Source organism: Rousettus aegyptiacus, unplaced genomic scaffold (genome assembly GCF_014176215.1).
Source record: "Rousettus aegyptiacus isolate mRouAeg1 unplaced genomic scaffold, mRouAeg1.p scaffold_m13_p_17, whole genome shotgun sequence".
Taxonomy (NCBI): domain Eukaryota; kingdom Metazoa; phylum Chordata; class Mammalia; order Chiroptera; family Pteropodidae; genus Rousettus; species Rousettus aegyptiacus.
Window position 1 is genome coordinate 21656817 of NW_023416292.1, and position 18790 is coordinate 21675606.

At 51.1% G+C, this 18790-nt stretch overlaps 1 protein-coding gene across 7 annotated transcripts in view; it reads right to left on the reverse strand.

The window, feature by feature from the left end:
* Positions 1-18790, reverse strand: part of POU2F1 (POU class 2 homeobox 1) — a 94308-nt gene that overhangs the window by 13903 nt on the left and 61615 nt on the right. For 6 of the 7 annotated variants that reach the window (XM_016148547.2, XM_036234697.1, XM_016148545.2 and 3 more), the window contains 7 exons: positions 16752-16852; positions 14209-14262; positions 12402-12521; positions 10548-10736; positions 9067-9193; positions 8185-8279; positions 3128-3301 (listed from right to left, as the gene is read on the reverse strand). In XM_016148547.2, the coding sequence (XP_016004033.1) occupies positions 3128-3301; positions 8185-8279; positions 9067-9193; positions 10548-10736; positions 12402-12521; positions 14209-14262; positions 16752-16852 (860 nt within the window). The remainder of the gene's footprint in view (positions 1-3127; positions 3302-8184; positions 8280-9066; positions 9194-10547; positions 10737-12401; positions 12522-14208; positions 14263-16751; positions 16853-18790) is intronic. The other variant, XM_016148548.2, reaches the window with a different exon arrangement.

Below are 18790 nucleotides of genomic sequence, written 5' to 3' on the forward strand. Positions count from 1 at the left end.
GACAGGACTTAAAAAAAAAAAACAACACCATTCTCTTCCTAGTAAACAACTTCTGATCTAAAGAGAGGAGCAGAGTCCAGCTGCTGTGAGATGAAACGAGGCGCCGAGAACACCTGGCCGTCACCTGATCTCCGGCCCAGGCCTTCCCACGGGCCAGCCGCCAGACGCAGGTGGCCATCTACGTTTAAACTGATTCAAATCAAATCGATGACACTTGAGACCCGGGCACCGCCAGCTGCCCCGCCGGCGCGGCAGCCCGACACCCCGACACCCGGGCGGCCCCCGCCGCCGCAGGCCGCTTTGCCGACGCGCTCAGCACCCTCCCCCCAGAAAGGAGGCGGGCTGCCTCTTGCTCTCCTTCCACCGAGTGAAACTGCAAAGCGAGGACAGCGCGACTGGGCACGAACGCCGCCCACTGCACCGGCTCACGGACACACGCGTGGACGGCCGTCGCCCGCGCTGACACCTGCACGTTCACGCACCACGTGTCCGCTGAGCGCCGACGGCGCGTCCCGCTCTGACGGACGGACCCACGCTGTGCGGGACACACACAGCCGCAGTCACTGTGTTCAGACGGTGCAGCTCCCCCAAACCGGGGCCCACGAAGCCTTGCAGCGCTCTGAGCGTGAGGCCTGCGGCAGCGGCCAGATGGCGACAAACGCTTTCTCACACTGTAGCCACATTCACCGAACAATCCCCACGACTCTGCTAGCTTTCTGTGAAAAGTCACAATACCTGTTCAAAACCACGTCATAATAAGAATGAGATAAGAACACTAAACGAAGCCGTGAGTGGGTGGCCCTGCCATCGACTGACACACGCCGTGGCTGCAGGTGACAAGTCCACCTGAGGTCTACGCCACGACTCTAGTTCACATTTAAAGTACTTAACTGAATAGAAAGGACCAGGTGCTCAGTTAATACTCCGGTTTTCGCTAACTCGACACTGACTTCACTGATCTGGTTCATTCGGCTTAACGCTTCTGCGACGCCATGTGGGGCGCTCCCTCACAGCAGCGAATGTTGGAGGCGGCCGACTCACGCGTAATCTGAACTAGATTATGGCCCTTCGATATTTTTTTAAAAAGCAAAAAGAAAGGAGAAAAAGATTGGGATGAGGAAATAACGAATGTGCCACGTTAGATGGAAGTCTACTCCTGCCTTCTAATTACACGCGACATCTACAGTAATCCTTTCACGAGCAATTAGCAGTTAGAAAATAACTACTGTTTAGAACATCTAATTACGGGAATATCTATCAAGAGAACAAGGATTTTTTTTGTTTTGTTTTTTTTTAATAACTTGAATGTTGTGTGTTTATATATAAAATAAACACAAAGCAACCTTTGAATAACCACAATTGAGGTAGGTGACTTAACACCGATGACTTTCCCACCCTGTACCAACAGCGTGCGCTTGAATCCACAGTCGAGGTTTGTGAAATGTTGCCACTGCCACGTCAAAGTCATTTTGAAAAATAAGGAGCAACAGTGCCAAGTAATAGGCTAAAACCATAAATCCGAACGCCAGACCACAGAGAAGCCCCTTTATGTGAGGGGGAGGGAGGGAGGGAGAGAGGGGGAGGGAGAGGGAGAGAGGGAGAGAGGGGGAGGGAGAGAGGGAGGGAAGGGAGGGAGGGAGGGAAGGGAGAGAGATGGAGAGAGGGAGGGAGGGAGGGAGGGAGGGAGGGAGGGAGGGGGAGAGAGAGAGGGAGGGGGGGGAGGGAGGTGTGGCATGGGGAACATGTGGGTCAGAGGCCACAGAGAGGCAGGCCTCTGTTTGGGTAAAGGTTACAGAAGTTAAAAGCCTTAACATTCCTGGCATATCGCGGAGGCGCCAGTCTCCTGGGAACCTGAGTGCTGCCGCCAAGGGCGCCCTGCAGGCCACACCCCTGGCCCTCCCGCCACCTGTCACCGCGTAATCCTGTCTGCCTCTCGCTTTCTTCTTAAGAACAAGCCAAGTCATTTCAAAAGTACCAAATCTTCCTGAACTATAATTTGTTTCTTTATCACTGCAACTCCTCACAAATACATAACTGCATTTTCTCTAAAATTACATCTGTTTTAAAAATCATTTTAGGTTGCTCATGTATAATCAGTTATTTTGAGTAAGAATAAACTACCAAAGGATGACGAAGAATAGAAGTCGGCTCCCAAAGTCGCCCAGAACACAAGCAGGTGTCGCCCTGGTTTCCGGTCTACCAGAGAGGCGGTGCACGACCGAGCTCTCCCCACAAAGCAGCCCGGACGGTATTTACGTGGGGACTTAAATTTCAAACAGTAACTATATCCTCTGGAAGAAAACATGAGGTTTTTCCTGATTCCACGGAAACATCCAATCCAATCTACACTGCGGTAATTTTTTTTCACCTAATGATCGCATTTCATTTTACATAAATTTCATTCGGTTTCATGTTTTTCTTGCTTTTGAAGAATTATTTCTGACAGCTTAATCAGAGAGAAAGTAAATCAGTAGCAGTGCCTGGAACAAAAATGCTATCCCCAGACACCTTTTAAACCATTAAACTTACTCTACTTTAAAAACCATGTTAAGTTATCTTAAAAAAAGTTATTTAGATTTTTCGTCTCTGACAGACCCTCTTGCGATCGATCCGCTCCGGTCTGGGCTCGTGTGCGTGTGCACAGACGTGCACATCGTCACCCTGCCCCCGCCCCGACTCTCCCAGAACACCATTTTAAGCAAACGTCTTTCAAACGTCTCCCCTTTTCGCTGCTACAAAAGGCCTTGTAACCCTTACTCTGTCAATCTTACAAATACGGCACCAAGATCTAGGACCAGACGTTCTTCCAATAACAAAACTCTCAGTAGAACTGTATCATCCCCTAAACCGATCTTTTACATTCTCACCACTTATTGGAATAACTTTAATTTTGGAGGCCTGTGTTCTGGGAGAAATCTTAAAGGTTTTAACCTAACGTTAAATCATAAATCTATAACCCAAAAATACAATAGTCTAAACTTATAAATGCAGGAAATAGCTAAGAAAAAGCTCCCGTGTAAAACTGAAAAACAACCGCGCTAAGAAACATCCTGATCCTTGGACGCGACGCGCCGACAGCTGGGCCCGGCGAGGAGGGACAGCCCAGGGAAGGCTGGGTCCGCCCTACCTGAGTGAATCCGAGTTTGATCCGTCTCTGCTTGAAGGTCTTGGCGAACTGCTCCAGCTCCTCGAGGTCGCTGGGCTCCTCCAGGCTGGGGGTGTCGATGCGCTTTGGTGTGGGCTGGCTCTGCGGGAGTGTCTGCATGGGGGTCGCTGCTATGGTGCGCGTCGGGGTTGCTGGCTGTCGGAGAAGCGGCAGCAGGGTAAGAACGAACGTACAGAGAGCTCCTCGGGTTGACGACTGGAGCGCGCGGCAACGGACGCGGGCGCTGCCCGCGGCACAGAGCCACGTGTGCAGTCACGTTCGCTGCCGCCAGTCGCGGGCGAGACGCGAGTCTGCGGCAGAGACCCCAGCACACGCGGATGGGACTCGGCGCGTGTGGGTTTCAGACGGGCCGAACGCGTACCTTCTGCCTTTTAATAGACTAATCTTCATTTTCAGGAATCTAGCGCATAAACATGCCACTTACTATGAGTTTCACAACAGCACGGATCATGTCTGTCTGTCTGTCTGGTTTACCACTATCACAGCTCCAACTTGTAACAGAATAACAAAGTTATTAAAACTGCTTTAAGGGGGAAAGAAAATCACTCACAGTTTAAATAACTTCATAGCTTACTTTCTGTGTATTCCAAATTTTATTCCATAGATTTCATTTTTTCCTCTATTCTGTTTTTAATCTGTTGCACTAAACTTATATAATCTCTAAATGTTTCTGACAAAGTAATTTTCAATCTTTCAGTAACAAGGCATTAATCCCACCGATTAGAATAATTTTTATAACACAGTTAAGATGTTGGAAGAAACCGTAGGGCACAAAATCAAAGCAGAAAATTTATTTTTCACTGGGGTCTGACTGACGTACAAAACAGCTACCCGAGCCTAACGTATACGTCTCTCCGAGTGTGAAGGGCAGCGTGCGCCAGTGAACACACCGCCAACGCTGCCCCAAACTTATCCGTCGCTTCTGGAGGCTTCTCGCTTCCTTCAGGCCTACATTTTAACGTTAACTGTAATTAAAGGACACATAATTTTACACTCCGCTTTTCTCACTTAAATTTTAACTTTTACTCCAATGGTGTTTAGTCTTTCCAAAGAATGGCCGGGGAAATTTTATTGCTGTTTATTTAACAATTTCTTCATTGAGTAGACGGCTTATGTTTATATCACAATGGAAAAACACTTTGCACGGGGAGTTCTTTTTCCACCCTTGTATTTAGTTCTCGGAGCTGACTTCAGAGAGGACTTTCCATAACTGGACAAAGGGTACACCATGGACAACTTCATGTCTTCTGATCCACAGCATAGTGTTTTGCTAATTCAGGGGGTAAATGGCACTTCACTATTGCCTTAGCTTGCATTTCTCTCATTATTCGGAGTCAACATTTCCACGTGCGATTACCTGTTTCCTTTGATTTGGATTAGATTTATATCCGAAACTACATGTTAATGACACCCTTAGCCTTAGCGAGCTCAGCCCATGTCACGGGTTGAGCTTCCGGTGGTGCCAGTATTTCCCACGGTCTCTCTCCTTTTCCTGCTCAGTGCGCGTGCGCGAAAGCTGTAAGTGACCACGGGGCGGGCCTTCTCCCCCTTCCGATACCTGCTGCTTCCGATCCGAGAGCGCTTTCATCTATTTTTAACTCGGATAAAAGTTCTTCTAATATTCTGCTAGCTTCTACGTATCCTTAGATAATTACTGAAATCCATCCAAAGTTTACTTGGGGACAGGAGAGTACAATCTTTCTTTCTTGGAAAGGAAAACACTCAACTTCGCGATGACACGCACACAAGCCTGAGCAGAGCGCTCTGAGGAGCGCCAGCGGGTGCTGCCCAGCGGGGTGCTGCCCTGACTGTGCCCCAATTCCTCGGTGGCCCCATCCTGTGAACGGTGACCCAGGTAAGAGATCACAGGCCATGACTATAGATGAGACTGTGGCTGCGAATCTTCCTCTTGTAAGTGGGTCACGTATCCCTCTCGGACCTTGTCGGTGACACGCTTTCTCCAACAGAATTAAGAATTAACGGGCCCAGAAAATGACGCGGCAGGCACTCGCGGGCCCACCCCTGGGGCGAGCTCCTCCCATCAACCTGCTTCAATGAAGACGACCAAGCCCACCTCTAGGACGTAGTGACACTGATTTTCAACCTGGCCCTCGTGGTGGAGGGGCCCAAACCAGCACCAGCCGTGGACTCCCAGGGCGACGACGGAGAGGCGGCGAGTCCCGACTTCCAGACTGTCGCCTCACCTCCCGGCTGAGAGCAGCCCGCCCGCAGGCAGTGGACTACCAAGAGCTCCTGTCGCTGTAGCGGGTGGCTGCAGATACGGGCCCCCAGCTCTGGAAACCGCGGGCTGGTCTGGGCCGGATCTCAAGACGGCAGAGTGGAACTCGGCATGCCGGAGGCAGGAGACCACCGTAATGCCACCGCGTGCAGGGCCTGGGGGCCGGGGACCGCTGGTGCCGGCGCCTTTCAAAGCTCCCACCCAGTTTTTGTATTCAGCACCTTTGCTCCAGAGCGTGCGGTCTGCTGTGTTCTGACCGCTGAGTGGAGCTGAGCTCGGAGCACGTCCCTCACCCCCAGAGGGTCCCTGTGCCCTCCCTGCCGTCCAGCCCCGGCCCCTGCCACGGCTGGCAGGACTTCTGTCCCTACTGCTCTGCCCGGTCTACCGTGCCACGCGGGGGGGTTCACATGGCAGGCCGTGGCTCACGTGCGGCTTCTTCCCCTCAGCGCGCCCCGTCCGCGGTGCCGCGTGGTCCCCCCGTGCTGGAGCGCGCGTCCCGCTGGGGCCGGCGGCGCTCCGTCACACGGACACGCCAAGCTCCACGTGGTCTGTTCGCCGGCTGATGGACGTTCAGGTCGTTTGCAGTTTGAGGTGACCATCGACAGAACTGCTACGGACGCCCGTGCACAGGTGTGTGAGTGGGCGCGTGCCCCCGGCTGGCGCTGGGGGCCGCAAGGTGCGCGCGTGCCTGACAGGACGCTGGCGCGCCGTCTCCCGCCGCGGCCCCGCGCCACGCCGGGCGGTGCCCCCCCGTCAAGTCCCCCTTCCGCGGCTGTGCGGTGACACTTCGTGCGCATTCCGCGATGACTGAGGGCTCTGAGCATCTCCGCACGCGCTCACTGGGCGTTCACACACCTTCTTTGGTGAAGTCTCTTCGGACGTTTTGCACACCCCTCTTTTTTAAAAAAAAAAAAAATCAGGCTGCCTTATCACTGAGTTGTGTGAATTCTTCATATGGACACAAGTCTGTTATCAGATATGAGTTTTCAGAATATTTTCTTCCAGCCTGTGGCTTTTCTTTTTATTCTTTTAACAAAAGCTTTTAATTTTTATAAAATTAATACATTTTTTCCTTTTAAGTTAGTGCTTTTTGAGTACCATTTAAGAACTCCTTACCTTACCCAAGGACACACAGATTTCCCCTAAGTTTTCTTTTAGAAACTGAGGTCTACAACTCACTCCAAATTAAGCTGTGCATATTGTGTGATTGGATCAAGGTTCCTGCCTTTACACAGCCAGCCAATCGTTTCAGCCCCGTCTGGTGAGAAGACTTGTTTCCCACTTAAACCCTCTGGCACCTGCACACATAATCGGCCGGCCCAGACGCGCCCACGGACCCCCATCCCCGTCCCCTGCTGCCCACGAGGACAATCGGCCGGCCCGGGCGCGCCCACGGACCCCCATCCCCGTCCACTAGTGTGCGTGCGTCAGGACCCCAGCCTTCAGTACCGTGCTTTACGGTAATCCTAGACAAAAGTAGTCCTTCGACTTTCTTATTTTTCAAAATGGTCTGGCTACTCTAGTCCTCCACAATTCCATATAAATGTTAGAAATGGCAAGCAAATTTCTAAATTAAAAAAAAAAGAAAAAACAGCTGGGTATTGATTTGAACTGCGAAGAAGCTACAGGTCAGTTTGGAGAGAACTCACATTTTAACAGCTTAAGTCTTCTGATTCATGAACACATTGTATCTCTCCATTAATTTAGGTCTTTAACTTCAGCAATACTTCGCAGTTTCCACTGTATAGGTCTCACCTAAGTTGACCCCAACATACTACAAACTTTAAATTTCCAAATGATCATTGTGAGTACACTGAGTTTCATATACTGACTTTGTAGCCTGCATACTTGCTGAAGTCACCTATTCACTCCACCAGCCTTTTCGGTAACTTCCTTAGGATTTTCTATACACACAATCATGTTATCTAGCGATCGGGGCAGTGTTACTCCTTTTCTAATCTGGGCATCCCTTATTTCTTTTCCTCGTCTTTTTTTGCACTGCTCGGACCTTCAGTGCGGTGCTCGGGAAGCAGCGGCGTGGACGCTTCTGCCTTAGCCCTGACCCGAGCAGGGGACGTGTTCAGTCTTTGCCATGCTGGGCTCTTCGGGGAGATGCCTTTAACCAGGTGAAGAACATTACCTTCTGCTTCTAGTCTGCAAGAGTTATCATCATAGCCAGATGCTAAATTCTGTCAAATGTGGTACTGTGTTAATATCAAGTGAAAACTCCCGTGATTTCAGCCACAGCCGGAGCTGGAAGGGGGACTCAGGATCAGTCAGTTCTGTCACCGAATCAACAGACGAGGAAACGCAGACCCGGAAGTGAAACGACATACTCAAAGCCACAGCCAGAGGAGGAGGACGAGGTCTGAAGCTTAGCCTTCCAGATGCCCAGCCCCTTGGATTTTTACAGTGAAATTCTTGTAGGAATGAGCTAAAGCAACACCTGAAAGTTGAGAGGAATGAAAACACAGAGGCCAGAGGGCGGAGTGGGCGGGGCTGGGTGGGGCACGAGGCTTCTAGTTCAAGGGGCGGGCTGGGCTCCCACGGCCGAAGGCTGTTACTCCCTTGCCACTGACCCTGGTATTCCCCGGGACACCGAGGGGGGCGGACGGGGCGCCCCGAAGGTTTTCAACAGACATCAACCGGGCAGCGTTGTTTTATCTGGCTGATAAGCCTAGCTTTGAATTTGGGGTCAGTTTTTGAACACTGCTTGGATTATTTTTATTAGGGTGTCGTGGGGTTTTGTGTATGTGAATGTGTGTGTTTAATTCCTGACCTGGGAGCTGAGGGTGACGGTCGGCTGCGGCTGCAGGAGGTTGGCTTGGCTTTGCTGAGGTAGTTGCGTTAAAAGGTTTTGCGCCTGCAGGAGACCTGAAAAACACGAACACGTTATGCCAGGAATGTTAACGACTTCTCTGAACATACGGTAAAAAAAAAAAAAAAAAAAAGGGATACGAAACGATAAACTGAGACTGACATGTCATCAGAGACAGCCAGCACACGCTGGACCAGAGAGAGAATCGTCTCGCTCACAAAAGGAGTGGGCTGGCCTTTAAGTAAAACAGGTATTCACACAACAAAAGATTTTGGAATGAATTATCAAGGAAAAAAAAAGGCTAAAGCCAGACATGAGGAGGAGCCGGTAGAGAAGCATGACTGTCCCTTGGGTTGAAGGCTCGACACCTCTGCACGGATTCCACCAACCAGTGTTAAAAACACGACTGGGCTTACTGCCGATGAAATCGTGTTTACCACTAAAAGGCCAAAGGATGTTTTCATAAGAGATGTGTTTAAAATGTGTGCAATTTCTAATATAACGCCCTCTCTTTCTCAAACTTTAAAAGATGACAAATTACTGTTAAAAGCATGTACTTCCAGCGCCCAGCCCACATTCTTTGAATACATTTCCACAAAAAGTGATCAAAATGCTAGAAGCAATTTATCCAATTTGTGTTTAGCATGTTGAAGGATTCTGGACTTTTGGCCAAACTCCGGGCTCCTCCTAGGTGATGAAAAGGATGAATGACAGTGAAGGACTGCCTTCAATAACGTGGTATCATGACAAAAAAAATATTTTTCTTAAATGAATACTGAGTATAAAGGTAAACAACATGCAATAAAAAGGCCGCCCTAGCACAGGGCAGGAGACCGGGCTCACCCTGCTGGCCCTGGGGCGGCTGCGAGATGACGAGCTGGGCCGGCTGCAGGCTGGTGGTCGGGTGGACCAGCACGAACTGCTGCAGGCTGAGGCTCTGCTGCTGGAGCTGCTGGAGCTGCTGCAGGTCCTGCAAAGCCAGATTTGGGACAGGGGTCGCAGCGTCTGCGCGCACGCTCACGCACGGCTCCCGGGCACGGTGGTTCCCGCGCGTCACGCCCGAGTAAACCCGAATCCCGCTTCACACGCTGGGAACTTCCGGCCGGGGCGCGCTCCGGGCGGGCCACAGAGCGGCCGAGGACACCTGGGGCCTCCTCGATGTGCTGTGTGTCGGCATGTGCTGTGTCTTGGACTGACACTGGGCCAAATTTTCAATAATTATTTAAAATTCTCACAAAATAAATGATAATGGCTGTGTTTTTAGCATGTAGAGACCAATATGGGTTTTAAAAATCAAGTGAGAAGAGAATGTTGAGTTTTTAAATAGTTGATTCGTTTCCCTCAATCAACTACCGAGAGTGTTCTGTCTGAATTTGCATGAATACATTAAAAGATCTATGACGATTCATGAAATTTGGCATCAGCCTAATTCAACTGAGAAATCAATGTAAAAATTTTTAAATGTATCCATATAAAAATCTGATCCGTATCAACAGCACCTTACACTGGCCTGGCCCAGTGTTTTTTAGTTTGCAATGTGCCTGCATGCGTATTATCTTATTAAAATAATATCGACATAGGGTTTCGCAGCTTTGACACTAAAAACATTTGGTGACAAAGAAAGTGGCCAAAATAAAAACATCATCTTGATAATGACTGTATCAACAGTCATAAAAGATCGGTCTGATATCTGATGCTTACTCTTACAATTAATTGGTTCTTTTTCAATGTCAAGGCAAACGCCAGCTACGCTGAAGTCCACTCCTGCGTCTCGGGTGGGGGGGCGATGCAGGCAGCCGTCCAGGACCAGAGCCGCATAACGCTGTGCAGGCCTGACCGGTGTGGCCACTGGCCCTCGCCCTCTCCCCGAGGGGAAGGGTTTCATGTACCTTTCCTCCTTCGCGGTGCTGTCTATGCCGCTCATATAAATTTTATCATCTCTGGACACTTTGCCCTAAACTGTGAAAACTGAAACCAAATAACATCCTAGCGCAGCTCTGCACAAAGCTACTCGGTGTGGCGGAGACGCCTCACCGACTCACACCGGCGGCGACACTCACCGCAGGGCACAGGAAACACCCGGGCCTGCCATAATTAGCCAATTAAAATAAATACAGTAATCCTCTGCCTCAAAAATACGCCAGCTAATTAGTTAAGAATTGTCACTTAATGTAAACAGTCAGTTATTCAAATCATCACTTGTGTGTTTGCGATCCCGACGCAAACGAGCGAAGGCCGTGCTGTTTCTAGGTCAGGGGCAGGAGGCTCCACCCTGTCCTGCCCGTCGGGGACCCCCAGGACCGGCAGCGGAGGCGCCCACTCACCTGTGCGATCTGTATGGGCTGCGACAGGGGGATCTGCGTCATGGGCGTGGCGGCAGAGGCGGAGATGGTGGCCCCGGCGTTGCCGTGCTGCTGGCCGGCGGAGTGCTGCTGCACCGCGGCGGCCAGCAGCTGCGCCTGCGCCTGCGCCTGCTGCAGCAGCAGCTGTTGCTGGGCCGGCGTCAGCGTGAGCTAGGCGGAACCGGACACGTCAGCGGGCGGGGCGCGGGCGGCGCGGAGCCCCCGGCGGGAGCCCTGCGCGGGACCCCTGCTCCTCATTCTGGACTCGCCCACGGCCCGCGGCCAGGTAAGAAAGCCACGAACCAGCACACGAGGACGAGGGGTCCGTGCCCCCAGGACGCGAGAAGAAACGCACACGCGGCAGAAGCGCAAGGGGCCAGGCAGGCGGCCGGGGGGACGGGGCGCCGGGCCCGAGGCGGAAGCCCCGACAAGGCCGGCCACTCCGCACCCGCGGGACTCCCTGCCACACGCCCCCTCCCCCGTCACGCCCTCGGACACGACTAAAGAACACGAGCTCCGCTGTGTCCTTCCCCGGCTCCTCACAGCTCCGCCCCCGGCACGGTCTGCTCCGTCGTCGAGAGCATCGGGTCCCCACGTCCCACATGAAGGAGTCCTAGTGTCCAGGTCTAACGGGGGCCCTGCCACATCAACCTGGGATCCCAGGGGCCTCCTACCACTGCAGACACTTGTCACCCAAAACAAAACTCAAACGGTGACACAGAACATCCTCAGAGCAGACTTAAACTTCCCTTCATAATGCCGCTCATCCAAGCACATTAAGGTAAGGAGTGGTCCCGCCTTTCGGGCGGTGCCCTGATCTGATCAATCAAGACATCGGAAGCCTAAGTACAGTCACCAGGCGGCTCATCTCCTCCTAAGAGGGTCTGGTACGATGAGTGTCTCAGAGACAGAAGAATCAAAATCAAACTATTCAAAAACTCAATACTCTTCAGATATCCGTTCATACATATTTTATACAACACATAAACATATTAATCTCTACTAATGGGATTTTGTAAATAATTTTGCAATAATTCATAAAAGAAGGTTCCACTGCCAAAACACACTTAAATGAAACAAAGGCTATAAAAACGTTTGTGGGTTGGTGTGATGTGAACTGAATAACGAAAACCTCTTCCTTAAGACTCCCCAATCCCTGCCACCCCAAGGTAACTTCACAGGCAAATTTTCAGCCCTGGAAAAATATCCTGAATGGCATTTAGAGCAAAGAGGTTGAGAGGTTAAAAGCTCAATATATTCACACAGGCCAATTTATTACCAACAAATATAAATCACATTTATTAATGCCACGTGCCAAGCACTGTTCTATGAGTTTCACACACATTGTCACTCCTGATGTTTATAATAACATTTCTGCGCAGGTATCAACACCTCCATGTAACTGGGGGAACCCTGAGGCGGGGGGCCGGCGGGTGGTGAAGCTATCCGCCCAGACGAACGCCGCAGACCCAGGGCAGTTCAGGGCATCACACAGTAGCTTAAAATGTCTCTTTTGTAGGGACTGCAAAATCGGCTCTGAAACTTCTACTCTGCAGTGACATCACGACCCCAAACGGACAGTGTAAGGGACTCGGGCCCAGGAGCCTCCACTCCACGAGCGAGCGGCAGCGGAGACGGGGGTGTGACGAGCCCTCCGTTCACCGGGGCATGTGCCACTTCAGACAAGGAGGACTGCTCATGAGCGCGGCACTGTGGGGAGCTCCGCGAAGGCGCGACCGGGCCGGCACGGCCACGCTGCGCTCGGCCGCCGCAGAGACCGCGATGGAGGGTCTGACGCAGAGAAAGGGCAGGACGGCCCTCTGAGGGGACACTTACCCCGGTTATCTGTCCTCCGGCCAGCATAAGCTGGGTCTGGGGGAGGGCCGCCTGCACTGAGGGCTGCTGGGAAGGCTGGCTTGGCTGCTGGGAATCCCCAGATTCTTCATTAGGTTTAGACTGAGGTAGGGGTGGGTGTAAAGAGATTTCGAACAGTTGATTAAAAGGTGCTAATAACTCCATATTTCAAAAATGACTTAAAACATGAATTTATTCAGTCACGAGTTTTCTGGTTTCACTACTTCTTATAAACCTTTGCATTTTCCTATTTTTAGATATTATGCTGTTATATTTTTTGTTCCAATGACGGCAAAGCTGCAATTATAATTTTTAAGAAGAAAAAAATAATTTGGTTCTCCACAAATAAACGGAATTAGCCCAAATTCTCAAGTTTGGAAATAAGGAATAAGGGAACAGCCCACTTCCAACCCTTTCTGCAGGAGACGCTCCGGCCCCGCACGGTGACGCGCAGCTGGTGGTCAGTGTGAAACCTGCACGCCGTCTCCGAGAGCGGCTGCCTGACCCCCAGAACTCTTCCTCTAGCGTTCAGACCTGTAAATCCAGCATCTCTCGTCAGGTGACACACAGGTTAGAGGGGAAACGCTGCAGTCAGGAGGGATAGAGAGCGCACTCCTGGATGGGGCACTGGGAGGCAATTTTATGGTAATCAACACGGGTTATGCAGAGCATTAAGATTCTGCATAGATTTGCATATTTCCCACCACCTGTTTTGGGGACTGCAGCGAGGCTAATTAACATAAAGGCTCTGATTAATTCTGCCAGTCAGTGAGAGATAATTACAGTGCAGGGCTGTAAACACTGTACTGGAGACGCAGCCTGTTTGCCAACATCTCTCCAAGGGATGAAAGTTTACCATGGCAACCGAGGCAATTTTCCGCCTCCTCTCCCTCGGAAAGGAAGGTCACGTTATCTCCTCTCCTCTCCTCGTTTCCATGTGCTGCCAGCCCCGTGTTCCACTGGGTTTCACGGAATGCTCAGCCCGCGGCCGCGAGTCATTAGCGACGCCGAAGCCCGTCACCCAGAATACTGTTTTCCCTCTTCACTGTTAGTCACCCAAACACTCTGATGAAAGGGGGCGGCCGGCCGACCGAAAGGGTAAGGGGTCACGCGTAACACTTGAACTTGGCGTGATCTGCCATGTGCTCTGCAGAAGCAGTGCAGCCAGATTCACGTTTTGTTTTAAAATTTTGACTGTCTGAAGCACACGGGTATCTAAGAGCAGGTTTCGTCCCGACCCTTAGACTCACACGTTTCAGAGCGGTGAGGAACCCTGGCAATCCGCCAAGCCTTCCCACCTAAACCCAGACGAGGACCGGCGCCCAGGAGACGCGGTCACTGGCCAAAGGTCACGCGGCTGGCAGGACCGGAGTGCAAACCTAAGACCCGTCTCCGTCGGGCGAGTCCTCTGTGCTTCCACGCTTCCCTACGCCGTGAACATGACCCAGGAGACATTTGGAAACGAAGGGGCATTGACGGCATCATCTGGCTTTGTGTCGGGTGGTGCTGCAGCTGTGTAAGTTAGAAACACCTTTCCTGGGCTCACATACACAACGCTGAAAGCAGACTTTTCTGGTCACCTTTGGTCACACACGGCAGCGTAATTTAAAGTCATCTTCATTTATGGCAATGATTATCATTATTTGGATCTTCGTGAGAATCAGTAATAAAAAAATGTAATATACCTACATATTTCCTACTGTAAAATTACTGCATGCTCATTATGAAAAATTAGAAAAATATGGGAAAAAGTAGGAAAATGGCTTTGTAATCCCATGCCCCAGCTTACCTGTACATTTAGCGACTGAGCAGCAGCCTGTAAACTTGTCCCAGCGAGCTGGACCTGCAAGTGACCAGGGGAAGTTAGTCTAACACTGCCGACGTCCACGACTAGAGGTCGTCAAGTGCTCCGAGAGCCTGGACGGAGTGGATGCACGGAGCTAGGACACAGACTACTAAGGGGCTGACCTTACGGGGCAACACTGTACCGGCTGCTCACGACCACTCCGCCTCCCGCCGAAAACGCTGCTGGCTTCCTGTTTTGAAGCTGTTTTGCCACACGAAACGAGCATCCTCGGGCACGCCACCCTGTGCTAGGCCTTCCTCATGTGACGCTCTGCTTGTACGCTAGGGTACTCGGGTTCTAAAAACTTAATTCACTTTCTGCTTTGCGTTAAAGACCACATAAGAACACGCTACTTACGTTTTTATCAGTATTAATAGCAGAATCATCTACTCATTCTAATTTCAAAGTTTCCATGTGTACATATGTACACACCTACACAGTCAGGTCCCTAAAACATTTATAGTAGTAACTCAAAACCCCTGGCTGAAATACTCTGCCCTATATAAACCAAACATGAAAGTGTGCCATAACATTTAAGACTCACACTTCATACATTCAAAAAGTTCAAACCATGGTTATAATAAAGTAAGGATCATCACCTGGAAACCATACTAACAACTGATGCAAGCGAGCATCATCAATGGATGCGCTACCAGGGGCGGGTGAGGGTAGCCTGGTATTTACATATTCTCATCAACTTCTCCACAGATCTTTATTAATTACAAAGGGTCAAATAGTAACTTTATTCTGGGGAAACACGGAAGACAAGTGATCACAGTTACAGCTACCAGTGAGGACGCATGTGCCTACGGCCACGATGCACTGGGAAGAGCATCATTCATGTGGTATTCCTATCGAAAGAGAAACCTGAATCTAATCGTGACGAAACATCAGACAAACTCAAGTGGAAAAACACTGAACGAAATAACAGTTTGCATTCTTCAGACGTGCCGATGTCCTAAAACCAAGGAGGGAGCGAGCAGGGCGGGAGGGAGCCCACGCTGCGGCAGGCTGGGCGGGGCCGGAGCAGGAGCAGTGGCTGGGGGTCACAGGCGGGGCTGCAGGAGGCGCTGCAGTGACTGTGCACAGGGTCCCGACACGGGTGCGGTACGGGAGGAGGAGGACGTCGTGACTTACTCCGGGTTCAAATCTGGGAGCCTGGGAAAATGGAGGGTCATTACCAGGAAGCTGCGAGTTCCATTCTGGATATATCACAAAGCATCGAGATTTCTCGAAGTTAAATTCTAGTGATGAGACGGAGATCAGTACAGAGTTCGGAGCTAAACGTTTACTGATCGCTACGTCCTTTAGTTAACACTGACAGACCCCAAAGAGGCGCACGGATGCTGAGAGCACACCGGCGGTCACCAGCGGGAAAGGGGGCCGACTGGGGAAAGGCGGCCACTGAGTCACGACGTGGCAGGCCTGAAAACTATGTCATTGTGCCAATTTAACCTCAAGTTAAAACAAAAAACCTGATGGTCCCATTAGCAGATAAGAACCCTCAAAAATAAAACCCAGACAAAAAATCCAGAGATTTCCGGGGAGCACATCTCGGGTGCAGCGCAAGGGGAGGACTGCTTGAAACGGTAACGCGTCTGAGGCCGCGGCTGAGAAGTCAGCCGAGGGCCACAGGAAAGAGTCTCAGGGACAAAGGAGAAAAGGAGACAGAGTTGCTGTTTTTCTCATCTGCAATCAAGCTCACACCTTGAGTTTAGCTGTCACGTCTGTTTAATCTTCTGCATCCTGGAATGATTCCTCAGCCTATCTTAGTCTCTCGTGAAACTGACATGTTTGAAGAACAGAGACCAGTTATTTCATAGAGGGCCCCTCGATTTGGGTTTGTCTTTGTCCTCACGATTGGGTTCAAGTTGCGTTTCTGACAAGAGCAGAAGACATGAGACAGCATCTTGTCCCACTGTGGTATTACATTTGACCAAAGTAGTGTTGCAAATTTGTCCACTGAGAAGGTGGCTTTCCTTCCTCCTTGTCATTAGTAAATGATCTCTGAGGAGAAACTTTAAGGCTTGTAAGTAGCCTGCTCCTCAGGAAGCTTCTACCCAGAAACATCGTGACTGAGGTAAAACCACAGAGACAGTCGAGCGAAGGTTCTGGCCGCGCGGCCCACACTGAAGCGGGGCGACAGCGACCCGAGCTGCGAGCCCACGTCATCGCGGGTGCCTGTCATCTACTGCCTCCAGAGGGCCACCAGAGGCACACTCGCGACAGCAACCCGGCTGTCGTACTCAGTCCACGCGAAACGAGAAGGTGTTTATTTTCACACGGCTGATGACAACTATACCGTCGACTAGAGAACTCTACAGCAGCCATTCGGAAGGACACGATCAGACGCGATCGGCACCAGGCTAAGTCAACGCAACAAGCTCCATGTTCAGAAGGGCCCCATGCCGACCCCGCCCCGCCCTGGCCCCAGCACCCACGTCCCCGCCACCCGGTCACGCTCACGGCGGCACAGGCCGCCCTACCTGATGCAGGTGTCCGAAGAAGGCCTGGGCCTGGGCGGTTGAGATCGCGCCTCCGACGGGCACGGGCTGCTTCGGGAAGTCCAGACCGTTGGCTTGTGTGCCTAGGGGACAAGCAGAAGGTCATGGTGGCCGAGACACAAACCCCGCCCAGACGAAGCCCGAGGCCGCAGTCACCAACACCTGTCTGGCACCGATTCTGTGTGCGCGCTTTGCTAAGTGGCTCCGAGGACGAGAGGGGAGTCAAAAGAAGAGAAAATACAGTAAAATCATTTCGCTTCCAAAGGTAGGACTGCAGGTCGGGCACCCAGAAACAAACACGTAAGGGGTCACTGACAGCCGCACGCGGTGGCGGAGAATTCCGACGTGCAGGTGGCGCCTGGGAAATGGGCCAGGCGAGCGGGAAACCAGCGGCTGTGCAGAAGAGGCCACGTGGCCTGCTGCCCTGGCACACCGAACGGCCGGCACGGGGCTCCGAGGCTCCGGCGGTCTCCCCCAGCCCCGTTCTCCTCGACGCTCACTTGGACAGAGGAAAATCACCGGCGGCTTCAACGAGAACCAAACTCACTCTTAACGCAAATACTCTAGTAAATGACCTAACGCGAAAGCCACCATTTATATTTTAAAATAGTTATACAAACTTCCTTTATCCCAAAGTATAGACTGTTTCATGTATCTAATTAGCAATGGCTCTGCTATAATTATAATTTTATAAATGTTATGCCAGTAATTTTTAATCACTCATGCTGTGATGTGATTGATATTAGAACAGGAGTAACTCATGCAAAGACACACCACCCTGATACCCAGGAGTACTTTCTAAGGTACATAGCACACTGTTTTCAAATTACCGTATCCAGCTGTTACTTAGAAATAATAATAATAAAGTGGAATGCTTTTACGGGAACCTGTGGGAACCATCGAGTCACATGACTGTGGCTCTGCCCTTCCACGTCCTGCCACGGGAGCACCCCATCTTCTCGTCCTCGCCCCACTGTGCACACACAGCACACCAGTGGGGGGGGGGGCGCGAGCTGGAACCTGGACGCGGTGTGTCTAAAAGGTGCCGACCGCTACGTCAGAGCCTGGTCTCCAGCAAACGGACCCTCTTCCTCGCGTGTGCATAGTTCACCTCCTGCAAATCGGGTCGTGATTATTCTCATGATTTTTTCCTAAAGTCTCCCATAGAGAGGAAACTGCCGAACTACTTGGACATATACAGTTAATGACTTGAGATAACGTCAATATTTTCCAAACAGATCAACCCTTTGAGGCAACAAATGAAAATTTACAATAACATTACATTTTAGTAATCTCTTCAGGATCTAGCTGTATCTAAAGGAAACCATGAAGTTTTACTTTAGAAGGGGGAAAAAATGTATTTTTCCTAATGTCAGAATCTTTGTTCTTGTGGGTCTCAGACCAAGTATCAGGATGACTCACATCACAAAACCGAATAAAATCATAGTAAAACAGCTGGTTGAGGAGAACCGCATTTTTCCGAACCCTGAAAATGTCTGTAAATGTTCCGTGTTTCAACACCGGGTCAGAGATGACGTATTCGGAGTGGAGACCCACAGCCTTAACACACAGGAGGGCAGGTGCCTCTACGGCCACCCCGCTTCCAGGACACAGCGTCACTGGCTAGTTCCACCAGGAACGTCATCTAGCCCGGGGTGTGTGTGATCTCCCCTTAGGGGCCCAGACCGCCTGGACCTCCACACCACCTCTGTTACTTTTAATCTATCGCATGATGACTGCTCTGACATAAGGGTGCAGGCTTATTCGGCTGTTTACTAAATTAACTTCTAACCAACGGGATCGTCCATCTTTACAATTCAAAAGAAACATGTCCTCTGGAACAAATGGCTCGACCTTTACAGAAAGTGGCTTTTGATAAACCCGGTGCCCTGCCCACGCGCCCCAGACTCTCGGCTGCGGCGTCTCGTGCGCGGTGCTCACGGGCGCCGACGTGGCCCGCGGGGCAGACGTGAGGCTGCACGGTGGCCGGGGTGAGCGTGGCGCCCGAGCCCCGGAGGGAG